The sequence below is a fragment of the Haplochromis burtoni genome, unplaced genomic scaffold (genome assembly GCF_018398535.1).
Source record: "Haplochromis burtoni strain Fernald_Lab_line unplaced genomic scaffold, NCSU_Asbu1 Contig_95, whole genome shotgun sequence".
In the NCBI taxonomy this organism is placed as follows: domain Eukaryota; kingdom Metazoa; phylum Chordata; class Actinopteri; order Cichliformes; family Cichlidae; genus Haplochromis; species Haplochromis burtoni.
This window is the reverse complement of record NW_024582456.1, coordinates 1,566,802-1,586,351: the sequence shown is the minus strand read 5'-3', so window position 1 is coordinate 1,586,351 and position 19,550 is coordinate 1,566,802. Positions and strand designations below refer to the sequence as shown.

At 41.9% G+C, this 19,550-nt stretch overlaps 2 protein-coding genes across 5 annotated transcripts in view; one reads left to right on the top strand and one right to left on the bottom strand.

Moving 5' to 3' along the window:
* Nucleotides 1-1,037: 1,037 nt before the first annotated feature.
* rflna (refilin A) lies at nucleotides 1,038-9,244 on the top strand. Its single transcript, XM_005926968.3, has 4 exons — nucleotides 1,038-1,336; nucleotides 1,450-1,794; nucleotides 5,911-6,020; nucleotides 6,124-9,244. Exons 2-4 carry the CDS (start codon nucleotides 1,576-1,578, stop codon nucleotides 6,455-6,457), a joined length of 663 nt encoding a protein of 220 aa, XP_005927030.1. The 5' UTR covers nucleotides 1,038-1,336; nucleotides 1,450-1,575; the 3' UTR covers nucleotides 6,458-9,244.
* A 2,915-nt stretch (nucleotides 9,245-12,159) lies between these two features.
* ncor2 (nuclear receptor corepressor 2) overlaps nucleotides 12,160-19,550 on the bottom strand; it is a 92,636-nt gene continuing 85,245 nt past the window's right edge. For all 4 annotated transcript variants that reach the window (XM_014335073.2, XM_042222805.1, XM_014335074.2 and 1 more), the window contains exons 42-46: nucleotides 19,163-19,308; nucleotides 19,007-19,060; nucleotides 16,195-16,383; nucleotides 15,281-15,460; nucleotides 12,160-15,190 (exon numbers count right to left, since the gene is read on the bottom strand). In XM_014335073.2, coding sequence (XP_014190559.1) covers nucleotides 14,988-15,190; nucleotides 15,281-15,460; nucleotides 16,195-16,383; nucleotides 19,007-19,060; nucleotides 19,163-19,308 — 772 coding nt within the window. In that variant the 3' untranslated portion in view covers nucleotides 12,160-14,987. The remainder of the gene's footprint in view (nucleotides 15,191-15,280; nucleotides 15,461-16,194; nucleotides 16,384-19,006; nucleotides 19,061-19,162; nucleotides 19,309-19,550) is intronic.

Genomic DNA, 19,550 nt, shown 5'->3' with positions numbered 1-19,550 from the left:
AGGACTTACACCAGTTACTCTTTATGTATGAATGGCTACTGGGCCCTGCAGAGGCCTGTGACAAAATAAGCTGGCAATGGTGCAGATGATGAAGGAGAATTTCTAAACGCATTTTTATTTAACTTCAGTCATAAATCAATGAGTGGTTTATTGATTTGCAAAATATGAGTAGCATGTATTAATTGTAAATGACCAATTCCCAAGTACATATTATCCAAATACAACTTAATCTCCAAAAAAATGATCTAAAATAGTGTTGAAATTTTATATATTTATTCGTTTTTAATGACACTTTTGAACTTTTTTCATGACATGAATGCCCAGAGACAGGAAGCGAGGCCTCGTGGGGAAATGAATGGGAAAGAATTTACTGTCAGAAATTCTTCCATTTTATTCTTATGCTTACATTTTTTTCACTCTCTCTTTGGTTAGGGTGAGGCAACAAAACTATTTGGGTGAGGTCTCCAAAAAATACAAACATGCTTCCAACCGAAACAGTCCTGCTGAATATCCATGCATCCTCATAGACGCACAAAATCGCATTTTGTGACTACTACATGAATTGTCACAAACGGTGCTAATAATTAATAAAAGGGTTGCTTTGCTGAAGTCGTATATCATTAACTTACAATTAATTATTAGTTATAACCAAGTGCAAATGCTGAACAAGTGCCAGAACAATTTGCTTATTATACTTATTTGTTTTTAATTTTTTCTTCTTCGCCAACATTATAAAACGACTCCATCACAGCATCTGTTCTCGTTACTAGCGGATGATTAATTACTTGTCCCTACCTACTAATTATAATATATCTAAGCAGATCGGCGACTGCAGCAGTCAGGAAATTAGATAATTTGCTTAAATGCGCGTCAGCAGGTTCGCAAAACACACCAGCCAAAGTGTACGGGAGGAGCAGGGAGGATGTGCTCGCCCCTGTCGGTTGTACATGGAAGTGATCCAGATCATGAGGGCTGGACTAGATCCAGGTACGAGGGGGGGGGCGAAAAAAGCCTGGCAGGATCATTAAGAGGGAGATCTCCAGTGAAGAGCGCGCACACACAGGGCGCACACATACTGGAACACACGGTCAGAGCAGAGGAGCTCTCATGCAGCTCGGTGCCAGACGCGCTGTCGACTCTTTGTTTTTTTGCGCGAGTTTTACTACATAGTTGTTGTTGTTTTTTTGTTTATTTGGTTGGGTTTTTTTTTTTATTATAAATCACATAATATTTCACGTTGGAGCTGAGTCCGTGGCTACCGTGTGTTTGTTTCGGACTTCTTCGCACATATTTGGAATATCTTTCCGGATTAAAGTGGATACTTGACACCGAGCAGGTACAGTAAAGTTTGAAGCTGAGCTGATATCAATCTGAGGGTTTTGTCCAAAGCCTGTGGCCAGTGGTTAAATGTCATTCCCTGATTTTTTTTTTTCTTTTCCTCACTTGCAGAAGTCTTCTTGAGAGAGTTCGCACAGGATTGTTTCTGCTCGACTCAGGAGCGCTTCAAGGAAAGAAAAAAGTATTGTGAGTGCGACTGGGCTTCCTTTTTTTTTAAATAACTGAGCCGTCCCAGAAATGGTGGGGCACCTACATTTACAAGCGATGGATGACAGCCTCAAAGGAAAGAACCGGGAAGGTCTGCTCGACAGTCCAGATTCGGGTTTGCCCCCCAGTCCAAGTCCGCCCTTCTGCTCGCTTTCTCCGGCTCTGATCGAGTCGCGCTCGGGCAGCTGCACGACGCCCGTCGAAAGCCATCATGGATATTATAAGAAGGAAAGCAGAGAAGGGAAACTGGTAAGAAACAAACTGTTGCACTTTATTGTTTTAATACCGCCGTGCGAGCGGAGACACTTATTCCTGCTCTTTGTGCCCAATTTTGCACTCAGATGCTTCAGTGACACAATGAATTAAAGGACAAAGGAGTTCATCTTCAGTAATGACGCTGAAGGAAGAGAAACTGAAAACCTGAAAGTCATTTTAGCTTTTGGCCAGGAACAGATTTCACATCAGTCCCCCTCACACAACATCTGGAAGCGCTCTCTCGCTTTCTCTATGAGTGCGTGTGTGTGTTTCTGGAATTCAGTTGCAAACTTATGAATTTGCACTCTTGCTACTGGGCCCTCCACAATACAGTAAAACGTTTTTATTTTTTCAGCCTCGTGCAACAGCTGGGCCCTGAGTCTAACCCTGTTACGAAATTAGGGCCCAGGGACTCCCAGGGGTCCTTTCCAGAATTCCCTCAGAACGATGACACTTATTAACACTGTTACTTCATCAGCATTAATGAAGGTGGCAGGCTGAGCAAATCAGTAAATGGTCAAATGTGATCAAAATAATAATGGTATTTGAGGATTTGCATATGAAAAACCTTGGATCAGGCTTTTACTCAGAGTCTGCTGTTGCTACAGGATCGCGACTGTGAACTTGTAGACAGAAAACCAGACTTTTAATCCTGTAAATTAACCATCAGCAGCAGGTCAGTGCCTTCTTTTTGAAACCTGCTGGTTCAAATTAGTTGATTTTTAGGGCGGTACTTCAACCTGTTTTGCTTGTTATCCTAAAGCTATGTGCAGTATTAGCCTTCACAGTCTGTCATGTTGCATTCTCATGGGGGGTGGGGGATTTAGAAAAGTCAGTAGCACAAATATGTACAGACAGTCCCCTACAGGTGCAAAACTGTCCATTTCAAACACTCATTTATTTGGCTATTTTACTCTGACTTTGATCTCTTGCTTAATATTAATATTTTTGTCCATATCTTGCTAGTCCTGCTCAATCTCTGAACACTCACAAGCCCAGCTCCTTAAAAAGAATAGAATTAGAAGCATCAAAATGAAGTTGCAGGGTATCCAAGAACCTCAAAAATCACCAAAAAGATCACTGAAGTCTAAAAAAAAACATCTGGACATCTGGAAGCCAGCATTTTTCTGCATTAAATACTGTTCACAATGAGTTTAAATGTGGAAGTAATAAAAACTCTGTCTTTATATAGCCTTTTTGATCTTTGCTGTTTCTTGTCTTATCTGAAAATCCTAAATAGCTTCCTGCCTATATGATAAACAAATGTGCAAAATGAGTCAGACATTGCAGTTTAAGGCAATACTTTGTTTTTTGTTTTGTTTTTTTGCTGGGTAAGCAACATAACATGAGACATTGTCTCTTCTTTCAAGGCAAACGCTTTTCATTGGCACGTCCTGCAGTGAATCGCATGACGAGGCTGATTTGATTGAAAATCATTTCCAGGTCACTCCCAGTTCCAAAAGTCTTAAGAACATGTCTGCACAGGCTGAGGTGGCTTTTAAAGTGTTTCAAAAGAGGCCTCAGAAATGCAGCGCTGCATCCTGGGAGGTGCACGAAACTGGTGTGTGCTGGGACGTGAAGCAAAAAAAAAACCGATCATCTAGTCCTCTGGAGGTTTGGATTAGAGTGACTCCTCCGCTTTGTGGTTTTTCCTCTTCTTTTTCTTTTTTTAAAGAAAGGAGCTGCTCCCGCTTCTGTCTGTGGGCCTGTTTGAATTAAAAGAGTCAAATATTTCTATCTAAAAAACAGTTTCCCCAAGTTTACTGAGTATAAATCTGCTGGCAGGATGAAAGGAGGTGTAACTATGCGCCGAATTTTGTTTGTTTGTTGTCTTTTTACTCCTTCCAAATCTATTTCTGTGTTGTTTTTGTATGCTACCTAAGAATAATCCTCTGGTTCTATTTCGGAGGTGCAGGGGGGGCTCGCTAAAGCGACCTCAGGCCATTGCATAAGTGTTTGATGACCTCTCACTTCTCAAATTAAACACAGATAAATGCTCAGCCAGCTTCGTCCGTTTTCAAACGTGGTTCAAATTCATGCAGATGCAGGATAATTATTCCTATATCTGCATCTTTTTATGTGTGAAGAGATTTACAGGAGCGACAGGATGCATGAAAAGCACATGCGTGGTCGTGTAATCGCGTGTATTTCAGAGGCTGTGGACGTGTCCAGTTCAAGGAGGTGGCTCCAGCTGCTGGTGGATTAGACAGGAAGGACAGGAAGGAGACAGATGACTTTTTCTTACATTTGGCTTGCTGTGGGACACTGATGAGCCTGGCTCTGCCTCTAATGCCTCTACTGCTGTGCAATTCAGCAAATTTTGGTATCGATCAGATAGCAAGTGAATACAGGGTCAGTGTCGATACTAATACCAATACTTCAAATCTATAAAGGTATCTTATGTAAAGGAGAGCAGTGTGTCATGATTTTAGGACAATGCAGTTATTTACGTTTCATAATAATTAGTTTAGACAACTTGCATTTTGAAACTGGATGTTTTTGGAGACTACTCGGCTGTCAGCTCTCCAGCTGTCCGTGTCTGTGTCTGCAGCCAAGTAGAATTTGGGCTTCAGAAGGTAGAAACAAAGTATTGATCCTACCGGGCTAGTATCAGTCCGATACCAATACCAGCACTGGTATCAATACTATTGATATTTGGATAACATCCACACAAACACAGACTTTGCTGCAACAAACAGCCTACAGTTGGAAGTCTGTGTTTGGGTTGGCGTTTCTCTCCATAGCTCGGCATTGTGTGGGTTACTCAGTTGCACACTATTTCTTCTTACGTGGATATGTGCTTCCAGTGGGGTGGTGGTGGGGGGGGTGCTGTGCTGTGTGTACATGCTTGGGGATACGGCGCCTGGAGGAGGCCTCCCCACCATTCACAACTGTTTGCTTTGCAGACATTGCCAGAGCGCTCCGTCTGTGGCGAAATACCTGGAATGCTCTCCACGCTGGAGCAGCGGTGGAAAGACAATCAGACCCTCGCGCGCTGTTTCCAGGTCACAGAGCAGAAAAACGAACCAGGCTGAAGTTCGGCTTTTTGTTCGCTGCTGCGTGGCAGCTGTTGAAGCGCGGCGCCGTCGTACAGATAGCCCCGCGCGGCAATGATGGTAGGCTGTAGGTAAGACGAGCTTCTCGCGGTGATCTGCAGCGCCCTTGGCCTTCTCTCGCTCGTCCCCTGTAGCGGCATGTGCAGTCCAAACCGCAGCATGTGACAGCTTCTCCTGTGTAATGTGAGAGGGAGCAGAGCTGCGGTTGTGGAGTGGTTTGATTCAGACGGGGTTAGAGTTTTAATCGCACGTGTACAGAAAAGGGTTCGTTGCATTGTTGCTGTACCAGCTTTTGTGTCCACTGAAGGCTCCAGAGGGGGCCAGTCTTGTAGGTCAGAGGTCAAGTCACAATCAGAGCTTCAACAGACAAATTATACAACAAAACCAAATAATGGGGGTGTGCTTAAAACAATACTTCAAATTTGTATTGCGTGATATTTGGAAGAGAAGTGTTGTAATCCACATGTCATAACAACGTGAACAACCCTGTGTAGTAACATATAGCCAATAAACTGTACAGGTATTGATTGGAGCGTTTTTGACTTCAGTAAGAAGTCAGCTTTAGCTTCAGGAGGATATGGGGACAAATTTGTTAATGGATTAAAAGAAAATGTCTTCAATCAACATAATTAATGCATGCGAGGTAGTGCAGCTAACCTTTTGTAATCTAAACTCATTTTTTAAAAAGCACATTGAGTAACACGCTGCATCTCTACCAGCAGTGGTGTGGGTGTGTTAACCTCCTTAGAGCTGGGATGTTGGAACATAAGGGCAGGAAAAGGAGGGCTACGTTTTTGAACTTTTAAATGTATTTTAATACGTTTTACAGCTTTTCCTGTTGATAAAGACAGGCTGGAGAGTGAAAGTGTTGTTGTCGTCTTTCTGGTCTAATTGTTGTAGTACTGGCCTGTACCTTTAAAAAGGCGAGTTGTTGCGAGGTTGAGAAGAAACAGGGTGGGGACTCCAGTGATTTGAACTGGCTCTTTTGGGATTTCTTATCTGGGAGTATTGTTTGCTTATATGTGAGATTGTAACCCGTGTTTTCTCTGCACAGCTGCCCTACCTGCTGCTGAACTCCACGGGAACCGACCCCAAGACTCGCATGCACCCCGTGTTCTTTGGAGAAAGCATCGAGGTCAACCCCAAACCAGAGAAGGAAATCAAGTAAGGGCGCATGTAAAGATGTGGCACTGTTTTTGCATCCTCTTTCATCTCTTTATTGATCCACTTCACGTGAGTTTCTTAACAGCCACTTTGTCGTTTTCAGGTGTAACTCTGAGGTCAAGTACGACTCTGACAAGCACTACCGCGACCGGGTGTTTTGCACCCCCGTTCCCACGGCTACGTCCTTCAGCGAGACGGTGGTGGCGGTGCGGAACTGCACCTGGAGGAGCTACAAAACCCAGGTGTACCTGGAGCCCCGGCAGAGGCCCGTCAGCTACCAGAGCACCACCATAATCTACCCAAAACATGCCAAGAACACTTACCGCACCACGCTCAACTACAACGCCACAGGCTCCCGCCGTTGGTATGTCTCCACAGTGAAACTGGAGTCAAGTGAGGATACTAGTCCCTGCATCATCTACACAGAGGACCTGTAGGGTCTGGACTGCATCAGCCTGCACAGGAACAAAAGCTATTTGGTGATCGTCCTGGTTCTTTTCTCTTTTTTTCTTCTTTTTTTATTTCAAGGACAAAAAAAACTCACAAAGGCCCACACTGAGAGGGAAATACTTCAAGCAATATCTGGACTCCATGAAAACCCTGCTCTGTTCACCTTTACTGGCCATGGAAGAAACTGCAGTGGCATTTAATAACCTGATTATATTTAGATTTTCTACTGTTGCAGTCTCTAAAAGGAAGGGCGCTGGGTTTCTGGCAGCTCAAAGCTGCGCTTCGGTGGTTAATGTCTTATTTAATTACAACGCTGACAAGTGGCCTTCGCACTACTTCGGGTTCCTTTGCAACCTCAGTGATGGCAATGATCAGAATGTATATAGAGAAAAATCAAGAATGACTCGTGTTTTGGATTTCAGCCGAGCCTTTGAAATATCAGTCACACACAATGTAAAGCTTTCTAAATAATGGCTTTATTGCACTTGTTTTCTATATATCACAGTTCTCTCCGAGGGCTTTTGGGACAGCACGGGGGAATTTCAGGACTGCGTATGAAAATTTGGACCAAAGAGCATTTTGAGTGAGACTGCACACTGAGGCAGCGCACTCGCTTATCATTGGACACTTTCAATTCAAGCTTGTGCAGTTTGATCGAGAGAGCTAAGGCTTTTATCAAAACAACACAGTTAGAGAGGATATATGAGGAGACATGGGATCTCCGTAAAAACTCTCTGTAGCATTATATTTAACTGTGTCGGACCACGACAGCTGTTCATATAAAACAAACGCGCTGGTGAGTGCAGTCAACGATGCAGTTTTGGTGACTGGTCCTTGTTTGCTCTCTAGGAGGTGCTGAAGGGCTGCAAAACAAAAATGAATAAATAAATTAGCAATAAAGAGTTTAATGCTTAAAAAGTGAATTAAAGTGTGGGTAAAGGACCACATCATCTGTAGTTCCAGTATAACTGAGATCAGGACCTTCAACAGTGATTCCCTTTTTTTCCCCCTGTCTTTTTCAAACAGTTCACTTTTAACAATCAGATTGAAGTATGTAACACTCCCTCGTCATAATTCTCAGTACAGAACAAACTGTACAGTGGCGCTCTCTCATCTGCTTCTCTGTTAGGCCTACAAAACAAGAAGCTTTTCCAAATTCACTCTGTGCGGTGATCTTACATCTGTTTTAACTGTTCCTCGTGTTATTGCCAACACTGCTCCACATTCAGTGGCAGCGGACACTATGAAAGACAACTCGTTAAGTGATTTCATTTAAAGATTGAAGAATACCTTAGCGAGTAAAACCGTCCATACTTTTAAGTGATAATAAGAATAATAATCGATTTAATCTTTGATGTCGAATCACAACTTGTAGCATACCTTCCAAAAAGCCAGTCTTACACAACAAGCTAAACTAGAGTCCTGCCAATACTGTCAGCTGATATTAGCAGACTTATCTGTGATAAACACATTTGAAAAGCAAGGAAGAAACGAGAGAAACACTCTTAAGTTGAACTCGTGTTGTTGCACAGTTTGTCCACCAGAGGGCAAACTATGTCTGCAGCTTCCCTCCAGGCAGGGCACTGGATCAAACTCCACAACCAGCTGATGTGAGCAGTCAGCAGACAAGTAAATAAATAACTACACAGGAAAAATGTGAAAAGTTGGGAGGAAAGGAAATCTGCGAATTTTCAGAAAGTTCTGTGTCTGAGAAGAAAAAAAATATTGGCCGATACATCGGGATATCTGATATTTAAATCGCCCGATATTGGTATCAGTCTTAAAAATCCGGTATCAGTCGGGCTCTAAGCTAAAGTAACATTTAATTAAGAAAACAGAGCACCGTTTCTGTTTATCAGATATTTAGTAAAAACTAGCCTGTGTAATCCAACCTCTGTCACCGATGTGCAGACTTTATTTAATAAAATCTAATTAACTAGGCGAGTCTAGAATAAACTGAGCATTTCCTTTTTTCAGATCCATGGTAGCACAAAAACTCACAAAAGTGAAGCAGTGAACCCACGCCACATTTCTCCATGGAGGGTTTCATCTATTTCTTTATGTGTGTCTAATATAAATATATGTACATGTTTTAATTATTGAACATGGCAAATATTGAAACTTCAGACTTTACCTCAAATTTTCTTAGGTATCAATTTTAAGTCATTGCCAGTGTGTGTTGTTGATTGTCAGTTTAGGTTTTCTTGTATTTTCACAGTTTGAAATAGCCTCCGGGTTAAGTGTCAAACGGAAAAGTAAGGCGTGCACGAAGCCGAGGCAGTGCATCAGTACTGTAAGATGGGGGTATTTTTAGAGAGGAAGAAACAAATATAAAGGGCGAGAAGAGACGAGACAAGCAGATCTGCTCTTTTCAAAGTAAAAAAATAGAGAGCGGCTGAGGAAATTGTTCAGGAGACTGTTTTTTTTCTACAAAACAAAGCTCCTCGGGAAGATGTTACGAGTTTTGCAACGTGCAGATGGTGCGAGAAATGTCAGAGACGGCCTGTGAAATGTCAGAGGATGATGAGAGACAGTCGACCAGTGTCGAGTGTAATACTTTGGTGGCTTTATGTGAGATCCTTTGTGTGTTTTCTAACACTTGATTTTTGTTACTGTAAAATATTTTCCTGTTGTATATGTGGTATCGAGGCACTTCGCAATTCTCTTTCTATTTTTGTACGCCAATCATTGTTGTTATTCTGATCGAAGAAAGTAATTTAAAACAAAAGATGATTATCCTGATGGAATAAAAGACAAGCAGTTCCCAAACCTTACTTCTGTTGTTTTTGTTGCTCATCTGTGATCACGGGAAACAGAAACAGGTGTTTCTATTTGACAGACTGTACCCCATTAAAATAGAGTCGAGGCCTGTCCATCAGGCAGAGTGTAATGTTAATGTTTTTAAAGCGTAGTCCAAGAGCAGAGGCTGTAAATCAAGGTGGCGATCGTTCCGCATGTTCATCCTCGGCTGGTTTTAAATATCAGACTGCAGCAAAAATAACATAAGCTGCTGCTGCCAGTGTTGGTGCGGGTTTTTGGATGGGAGTCTGCTGCAGCCCACATCATCATTCGGCGCCTCATCCGTCTCTCCCGTGGCGAGGCAGCAAACGGGGCCTGACCGCACTTTCACATTTAGGACCTCATCTATAAAAAGCTTTTTCTTTTAGTGTGTTAATCCAAACTGTACATTTATTATTTTTAAACAAACCACCAAAAGGGAAGGCTCACCCCAAAATTAATGTTAGAATACAGTTTTTCCTCTATTTGTTTCTAGCAGGGTTTTAATAGTTTTGCAATTTTCATTAGTTTTTATTTTTATTTAGTTTTGACTTCAGATTTTTTAATTTTATATCAGTTTTAATTAGTTTTTACCAATTGTTTGCTAGTTTAGTTTTTATTTTTTTGAAAATCCTTAGTTTCAGTTTAGTTTTGATTAGTTTCAGTTATAGTTTTAGTTGTGTTTGCAATAATTAAGTGCAACAAAATCCCAGTTTCATCATATCAGTCATGCTCTTCTGCTTATCCTTGGGTATGTTGCTATTCCAGCTACCATACCCTGCACCCTGGACAGGTCGCCTGTCTGTCACAGGGCTAACACGCAGAGACAGACAACTCACATTCCCACCCATGGGTTCTTTAAATAAATAAATAAATAAATTAGGGCAGATGAACAACCATTGATACCAGGCAACTATAAAATGTATATCTTGGCCCCAATGAGACTATTAACTCTTGCAGCACCGGGTGTTCATAATTTTGGTTCAAGTGAATTGATAAACTTTTTGAAGGCAATTGACTCACACAGTTGTGTAGATATCCCCGTCCTGTTGTCTCGGGATGCATCACGCTGCCTTGCCTGGGGTTAGCGTCTGTTTCTGGGGATGAGGGTTAGGCGTGCTCCCTTACTTTCTCAAGGTAAGCTAGGTTAGCCTTCTTGTGTGAGCTTTTCAAGTGCACTTTAAGGTTTGTGGGATTTTTTTTCCCTTTAGAAATGTCCCTCATAATTTGTCTCTTTCCACTACAAGACACTTGCTTTATCCAAAACACAGTCATATTGAAAGTAATCCCAAATTGGACTCTGGCGCTTTCTCCCGCCTTTTCCTGATTCTGCGCGTGGACGGAGCAACACAGACGACTCAACTAACGTACTGCCACCTGCTGGCATAATGAGACGGCAAGAAAAAAAAATCTGGAAACTAAACTTCATTTTCACCTTTGACTTATTGTATGACACGCACACATCAATGAAAACTAAACACATTTTTGCTATAAATTCAGTTAATTTTAGTTTTGTGAACACTCATTACAGTTTTCCTTTTTTTGTTTTTATTTTTATTTCCGTTAACGAAAATGTTTTTTCACTTCTAGTTTTTGATAATAACCTTGGTTTCTAGTGTGTGTTCTACTTTTGTAGACATCAATAGTTGTGGAAATGTCTGCTTCCTCTTGAATACAATGTAATTATTATCAGCTGGCTTCATGGTGCTTACAACGTCAGAGACGTGAAAAATGGCTTAGATAACCTTTTAGTGTCAGCTTCCTGTAGGAACTACTTTGTAGCTGCACCTCAGTAAAAGAAAAACTATCATTGTGACTAGAGGCTTGTTGTAGTGAGAGCATGCCCCACCATATCTGAGCCATTTTGGACGGCTGACAAAATAGGAAAACCACAAGCAGGTAAATATACTCTCACTTTATTGTGAAACTTCACCTCAAATTTGATATGCTATCAATTTTAAGTCCCCCAATGAGGTGCTGGAAACATTCCTCAGAGATTTAGTTCATTTTGACGTGACGGCATCACACAGTTGGAGATTTGTCGGCTGCACATCCACGATGAGAATCCCCTGCCCCACCCACATCCCAAAGGTGGGTTGAAATCTGATTGGAAAGGCCATTTCAGTAAAGTGAGCTTGTTCTCACATTCAAGAAATCAGTTTGAGATGATGTGAGCTTTGACAAAAGAAGATGTGCACACTGTGGTCATAAAGGGATGGGAACGGCCAGCAATGCTCAGGATGGCTGTGCTGTGTGGTGTAAAAGAAGTGATTTATCGCATCTTAACACCAGCAGCAGCAGCACCAGCCTGAGCTGCAGATGCAAGGCAGAACGGATCCAGCCTTCAGAGATGCTCTTCTGCATACATTCTGGGTCTAACAGTGGTTATCGGAGTTACCGGTGCCTTCCTATCAGCTCAAAGCAGTCTGCCAGTTCTAACCTCAGACACCAACGATGCATTTCTGACCACAGTCTCTTCTGTCAGTCCTAATAATTATATAGCAGATTGAACTGGAACTGTGCTGCTGATGCTTACTGACTCTCAAATCTTATATATCCTATTGATTACAAAGTGAATTTTAATTCTACTGGTCTGTTGATTTTAGGTTTTATCGGGGTTTGTTGAATTCGGCAAAATCTCCACAGAGCACATGAAGCAGCTTTACTTTGTAGCTGCAACATTAAATTTAAAATGCAGCTCAACCCATTTTCTTCAATTCTTCTGTTTAAGAAGAAAAAAAAAAACAACAACTCACACAACAAGACATTCAACATGCAACTGAAATATTTGCTTGTACCGCCCCCTGCTGTAAATCAACCACCATTACTTTAGGCTCCAGTAATAAGTACAAATGGAAAATGGCAGCCCCTCAAAGCCCCTGCCAATAAATAACAAGACTGAGACCATGAATGGCAATAAGCTTTTTATTTAAACATTAAGGCAGTGTCTCTTTTGTTTTTCATTTTTACACTGCTATCCACAAAGCTTGCTGGTGGGCATGTAGAATTTAACCATGTGAATATGTCTTCTTTCTTTTCTTGTAATACCAACCTTGAAGCAAGCCACATAAATATTTACATCTCTTCAGTTGTATATACAATCCTTGCTATTATACAGTGGGTTATAATTAAAAAAAAAAAAATGCACAAAATGGTTGAACAATGTGTTGTTTGTCAATCCCCCACCCCTCCCTCTCCCACCCCCCCACCACTGGACAGTCCAGGGAACACCATCAGCAATCGCCTTTGTCCTTTTAGGTTTGAATGATTAATCTGGTTTCCAAATGAAACAGGCGTGCACTGAACAAACAGTGAGAACAAAAAACAAACTGGATACATGTTAAAATTCATTTTTAGTATACTTAAAAAAAACAAAACATATTAGTCAGGGAACAGCTGGATATGGCTTAGTCTGTTTAGCGTCACATTCTTAAATTTCATCAGTGGATAAGTGATATACACGCAGAAACTGTTTCTGCCGTGCCTGATGAAATAAACCATCCATCAGTCTTGACAGAAAAAAAACTTTAAAATAAAAACTAAAAGAAAGAAAAGAAAGAGACCTCAAACAGCTGAGATGAGCTTTTTGCAGGTAAGGCCAGCTAGATGCTTCACCGTCAACAGGTAGGATGAAGGAGGGAGAGGAGGTAGTCCTATAACAGTCATGTTTGTGTTGCGAGTATCACGAGCTTACTGCCGCTGCTTCCCAGTCCCAGGCAGGGAAGAAAAAACAGAAGCTTTTCACATCAATTTACAGAGTTAGGGTGACCTTTAAAACGCTGCACGAAAATGTGCTAAAATTGTGAGATATCGTCGTGTAAAAACTACCAGGATGCTTCTGAACGCCTCGCCCCTCCACCTCCTCTGACTCGTACAAACTCAGGAGCTGCAATGAAGTACACTTGAATTAATTTGTCATAGGTCTGTTGTTTAAGAAAGCGTCTGATGCAGGCCCAGGTAAGCAGTCATTTGACACAGTTTTGCCTTGTTTAGTGTACAAATCGAATGAGTGAAACATTTAAAAGCTAAGGCAGTGATGGATTGGGAAGGGAGGAAAAAAAGATGTTTCATTTGTTTATTTTTTTGTTTGTTTCTTGTTTTACATTTCCCTGTGTGGACAGTATAAATCCCGGCATGTGGGGGCTAAAAAGAAAAATTGTGCGTCACTTGAGTACTGTATATTGTAAAATAAATGGCACTTAACACTAAGAATATCTCATAACTGTACAAAATCTGCCTGGATGAGGAGTCGAGTCTTAGTGCCTCTTTTGGGCAGCAAAAGGTCAGAGGTCAGATCGTCACGACAGCTTCAAGACGGGATTCTAGCAGGCCAGAGGAACCCGACGCTGCCATGGACCAAGAGTCATAGAAGGATGGCTTCTTTTTTAATTCTTTAAAGTCACCTTTTTTAATGCAAGGAAACTCGAGTGATGCTGTGGAATTCGCCTTTAAGCAGCTTTAAGTTTGGTCTGCAAACTGGCTCGAAGCGGCTTAAGTCATCGATCACCGAAATGTGATTGTCGCTTTGAGTGCGGGGGAGCTACACAATAGAGGTGGCAAGACCAAAGAACAAAATGAGCAGATGTTGAAGGAGACCTCCACAGTGGGATTTTCTACGCAGTTCTTGGGTCCATTATTTTTTCCCACCTGACACAGGAAACAATTTCTTAAATGCCATTGTGAACAGATTGACAACTAAGTGCTTAATATCCAAAAAACCGTTTCAACAAACACAGACATGGTTAATATATATAAAAAACAAAACAAAACAAAAAACAGTGAGAGTGTCACTTGTCTCAGTGCCATCCATCTGGCAAATCATCTCTCCGCACATGGATTCCTGAAGCCAAAATAGGGCTTTGCCTTTTCTCCAGGGCCCTCCCCACTATGTGACGACATCAGCAATGAACAGCATGTTTACCCTGTAAACCAATGATATGACCCACCCACATAACAATCTCTGCCTGCCCCCCCCCGCCGCAAAAAAAGATACATCCTTACAACAAAATGACACCATCAAAAGTTCACCATCAAAATGTACTAAAGGTCTCAGCTCACCAAACACAGGACTGGACTGACAGAATTTAAAGTAAAAAAAAAACAAAACCAACAAAAAAGAAAAAAACCCAAGGAAAAAACAAACACGTCGATTCTCCTCCTGTCCACCCTCGCCTGTGTTCTTGTAGTGGTAGCAGTGCTCAAGCCACGTACACCTGGAGTTCACCATGAAGAAATACGAGAGGGTCATCCGTGTGTATGCCGCTGCTCTCAGGTCAAATCATCTGTCACTAGAGCAGCAGTCATCGGCCTCCTGACCGGACCAACGACACAATCTCAGTCCCTTCCACACAAGTGTAAAAACATTAGACCAGGATACCCGCAAAGGGTGGAGGTCCATGTGTGTATATCGATAAGGCCAGTGAGGAAAAGTAGTAAATTAAGAAGAAAAAAGAAAAAAAAAGAAAAAGTGATTTGTCCTTTGGAGCAGTCCTGGAGTGAATGCATAACATGTAAGCGCAAACATACATACACGTGCGTGCACACATGCATGCACAGGGGGTGCAGCAGTGCTCCACTTCGTCGCTGTTTGGCATATCAGGTGCATGAGAGGAGGACGCGATCCATTCTCGATGACCGATGGAGGAAATACGTGTTGGAATGGTGTGGGAAGGTCTGCGGATGCCGTGTTTGTGGAGGTGAGTGACCGTACGCAGGTCCTGTTTAATCTGCCGTTTCCAGTCACTCGCTGTCGGACAGGGTCTCGTATTGAGACACAAGCAGAGGTTTGTGCTCCTCCTCCCCCCAGGAGGGGCGACCCTGTCCGGGTCCGGACCCTGGTCCCTGGCTCCCTTGTTGGCCAGAGGAGGGTGAATGAGCAGGCATCGGTCCGCTGGGGTAACGCATGATCAGCGGGTTGCATGGAAACGGAGTTGGTGTTGAACCTGCAGAGAGCAAAACCAAAGAGTTGTTAGCAAGTGTTCACACTGCACCTACAGGATCTCATATGAAATCAGTGTCACAAAGGTTTATACCTGCAGACAAAGGCCGGTCCTCCCAGACACGGTTGGTGAGCGGGGTTCGCCTGTTGCAGTCTCCCTCTGAGTGGACCGAGGACACTGAGGAAGGTCTCTCACCTCCTGAAAGCCCTGGTCCTGGAGACTTTGCCTTGCGCCCATTAGAGCGTCCACTACCCTTCGAGGACTTTGCGCCTCCTGCAAACAAAGGAGATCAAGCGCCGATCTGAGTCTACAGTATACTCCGTTTAAAGATGCTTATTCTGAGCCACCTTTGGCCACATAAACTATAGCTTCCAACATTAATGTTTACGTGTATGGTTCTGTTTGTCACAGCAACACATCAGTAACGCCTAACGTACTCAGGAGCAGGTTTAATCAATGTCAACAAGATTACAGACAGAGCTAAACCGTGTCATTTCAGGAAAATTACCAAGCACCGCTGCTCTATTCTTGGGTTGCAATAAGTGTATTGATAATGACAAGAGCATCGACATGTGTGATGTGTATGCTGAAGCAGCCAGTTGATTTCGTAACTTTTAGGCAACAAACAGAGAACTCCATAGTGCTTCCTTTATGACTTAAAACTTGCTTTAACCCAAAAATACACTTCGGTACGGTTGCACAACAGATCATATAATTCGGCTAACTGATAATATTTATTACTATAGATGAGAAGCATGTTAGACCAATTGTTAAAATGGAGACATCTGTTTAAGTAGAAACACCACTCCATAAACAGAAATGCTGGCCACAGAGATTTCCATATATATGCCAAGCATTAGGTAACATGATACAAGGGCAGTGCAAGGTGCCATTGATCAGATGGCACAGATGCAAATTCTATAAAAATATAGTGTAGGTGTAAAATTTGAACCTTTGGATTCAAATCCAAACCAGATAACGTATGAAGGTTTCTTAAGTGTTGGCACCTTGTGACAAAGAGTCTTCAACTCGCCCCTCTGCAGACAAACCGGAGCTCAGCGGGGTAGCAGCGTTGGATGGAGAGCGCTCCTCGGATTGATCATAATTGCCCATCAAAGCCTTTCTTATAATGGCCTCCAGGCCTATTGAGTTTCCAGGCGTTTCTGGGGCTGGGTTATGGCGGATGCTTACAGGTCCTGTGAAAGAAGAGATCATCATAAAGGTTAATAGTTGGCCGAAAATCACAACAGTGAGATGCAAAATGGTCAGAAAAGTAAAAAAAATGTAAAAACGCTGTTAGGGAGGACGAAGAGCATCAGCAGTGAATAGAGTAAGATATCAAAAAATACAGGATTTCTACTTGTTGGTATAAACCAGCCTGTACTTAAATTCAGTTACAGATGTAGCGTTGAGTGAATAAATTTTTTAAAAAATGGTTGAGCTGCAGCCTCTTCTCCACACACACACACACACACACACACACACACACACACACACACACACACACACACACACACACACACACACCCACCCACCCCAGCAGAGGCAGTGAAACCAGGTTAAGTTAAAAATAAATGTTCTGGCAACAAGAACCTTCGTTACTGAAAGAGCAATCAAAGCCTTGGTGTAGGCCACTATGCAAAACACCTGTTAAATTTAAAACCACTGAGCAGCTTCAGTTCACACTTGTTAGCACCTGTATTAGAGCGCAGAGGACTGTGGAGAAACCAGAAAACTCCACTCAGCGTTTACTAAAGCCAATTTCCAACTCTGTCCTGGTTTTAGATTTCTAATGGACTTACTAAAACTTGTTCTTTATCTTCAAGATTAAAAGACAAAAAAAACCCTTAAAAATGTATTTAGGAAATGGCAGGAGATGCACTGTTTGGAACCAAACTGACTTAGAGAACAAAATTAGTGCAAAAAATTACTCCAGAATCAAAGCATCCTTTTAAATTCGTGGCTGAGAGAGCGAGGAATGCACACAGAGTATAAGCGCAGATTTCAAGCATGTGTTCCTCTTCAGTAACAGCACGGCAATTTAGATCAGAGATCGACAGCCGAAGAAATATTTGCCCTGATATAAAAGCGTGCTCAACCTGACAGGTACTGTTTGGAGTTCAGCAAAATCTGAATATCCTATGACTGATTACTAGAGAGGAGTATATATACATGAAGGTGTGCTGACTAAAGGTTTTCTTTATGCACTGAATTCTGTAGAAATATGACAAAACCTGAACTCTGTTACTGATAAAAGTACCTTTGCTGCCTGTAATACATCTCTGTCATGTATACTTCTTGTATCAGGTAATGTTTTTCTCCTAACAGCTCACTTCAAGCTTGGCTCAGTTACATTAAGATACCAGCCTTTTTACACAGCAGAAATGTGTGAGGATCAGGTCTAAACGTTCTGCAGGACCGAGCCAAAGCAAAGGCAACACACTCTTGAACAATCCACCTGTGCCTACAATACTGCCAACATCTCCCACTTGCATTCCAAATAAATTAGCACTCCTAGTGTCATATATCACAGCTATGTCAGGCACAAACTAAGACATGCTTTCCTCCCCTGGCGTTAAAGATTGATGCAGTAAAGTGTTTTCTGTGGTTAGTTTAAATTATCTCCTTCCTAAATATTGTGCTCTGAAAGGGAAACTACGGCAAATACATATTCATTCAGTCCACTACTGTTTCAGTTGCAAACTGCAGCTATGGCAAAAACAAGCAAACAAAAAAAACCTCAGGATTTTTTTTGTTTGTTTTGTTAAACACTTTCAGAAACTGTAAACAGAGTCATAATTGACAGCCCAGTTATATGAAAACTATGTGTTTAAATTCAAATTTAAGCAACAGAGGAATTCACAGGCTAGCATAAAACTGCAGAAGATGATCGTCTCACAGAGATATGGAGCCCACCACCACCCACAATGCTCTCAGACATGTGCCCATTCCAACCACACCCATCTTTGACTGATTCTAGCGGTGCATTAAACTGCACGTCTTCAAACTTTCGTGGCTGCCTCTTGCACGGTTGTGATGTGCCAAAGTACACAAAACTGACTTTGCGTAACAGTACAAGTCTCCAAGAGCACAGTTTGCTGATACAGTCTTAAGTACTGTGGTTGGTAATTAGCCAAAGCTAGCATTCAAATCAGAGCTTTGTGTCTGCACACAGAAATGGATTGTTAGCTAATGCTTCCTCACCGATGGTGAGACTGTAGGAGGAATTTAAACTGTAAAGGTAACATGTATAGATGCTCTCATACATTTTCTCATATCTAACAAGTAGGAGACCAAGTCAAGCCTACACTGCACCTGCAGCACACTTGAGCAGAACTTGAAAACATGCAGCTAGCACTGTTCCCCAGTGAGCAGCTGATAGCTGTGATCCATGACAGATTAAAGTCTGCCAAGGTGGTGGACATCAATCTGCTTAAACCTAAATCAAATGTGGTGTAGTTGTGTAAGTACAAAGACTGGTTTTTCAAACAAAACAGAGCTAAAATGAAATTTCTGCACTTGGTCAACAATATCAACATGACTGATTTCTTTCTACATTTATTTTACTTCACACTCATGTAGCATCTGCCTCTTGCAGACCCTGTATTAACCACACAAAGGAAGATCAAGCGCAAGTTGCATTTTGAATGTTTGACTTTATGATAATGCAAAGTTATTTTTGTTTGTTGATGATGCCAGTTATGCAATTCTTAGGTAAAGCTGCCGATCCATTATTATCAAGAAGGCACGGGTATCTCGGCCTAAACGTTCACTCATTGTTCTGCTGTTTATTAATAGCAATGTGGCTTAAATGATTACCTGCAGTTGTAGATGCTGGCATATTGAAGATTTCTGTTCCAGGCTGACCAGCATCTGAAAGTGTAAACAGGGTTTCTTATTTACGCTCCATTTAAATTAGAATAACATTGTTTACTACTGAGCACTCTGTAAGACCAGTCCTGATGTCAGACTTACTGAAATCAGTTTCACTTCCCACTACTGAAATCATCTTCTTGATGATTTCCTGTTTTTTTGATTTCACAATAGCCGAGTTGCTCTCAGTCAGTTTGCTGAAGAAGGCAGGAGGCTGGGAGGCATTTGGAGGAGAGTGGGAACCCATCCTGTAGAAGAGAAAGTACTATGATGTCAACATGCACACAGACACAAACTAACCCGACTCCTGTGACAAGACAATTTAATAAGCACACATGTAAATATAAGGGCTTCATCATTTTAAAATTGCAAAAAAATCCAAAACAACAACAACCAAAAAAACACTCATTTATCCAACTATCTACTGGTGTGCACTGCTGTGACGACAAGCCCACATTTTTTGTACTCAGCTGTGGTACCTGCCTTCTAT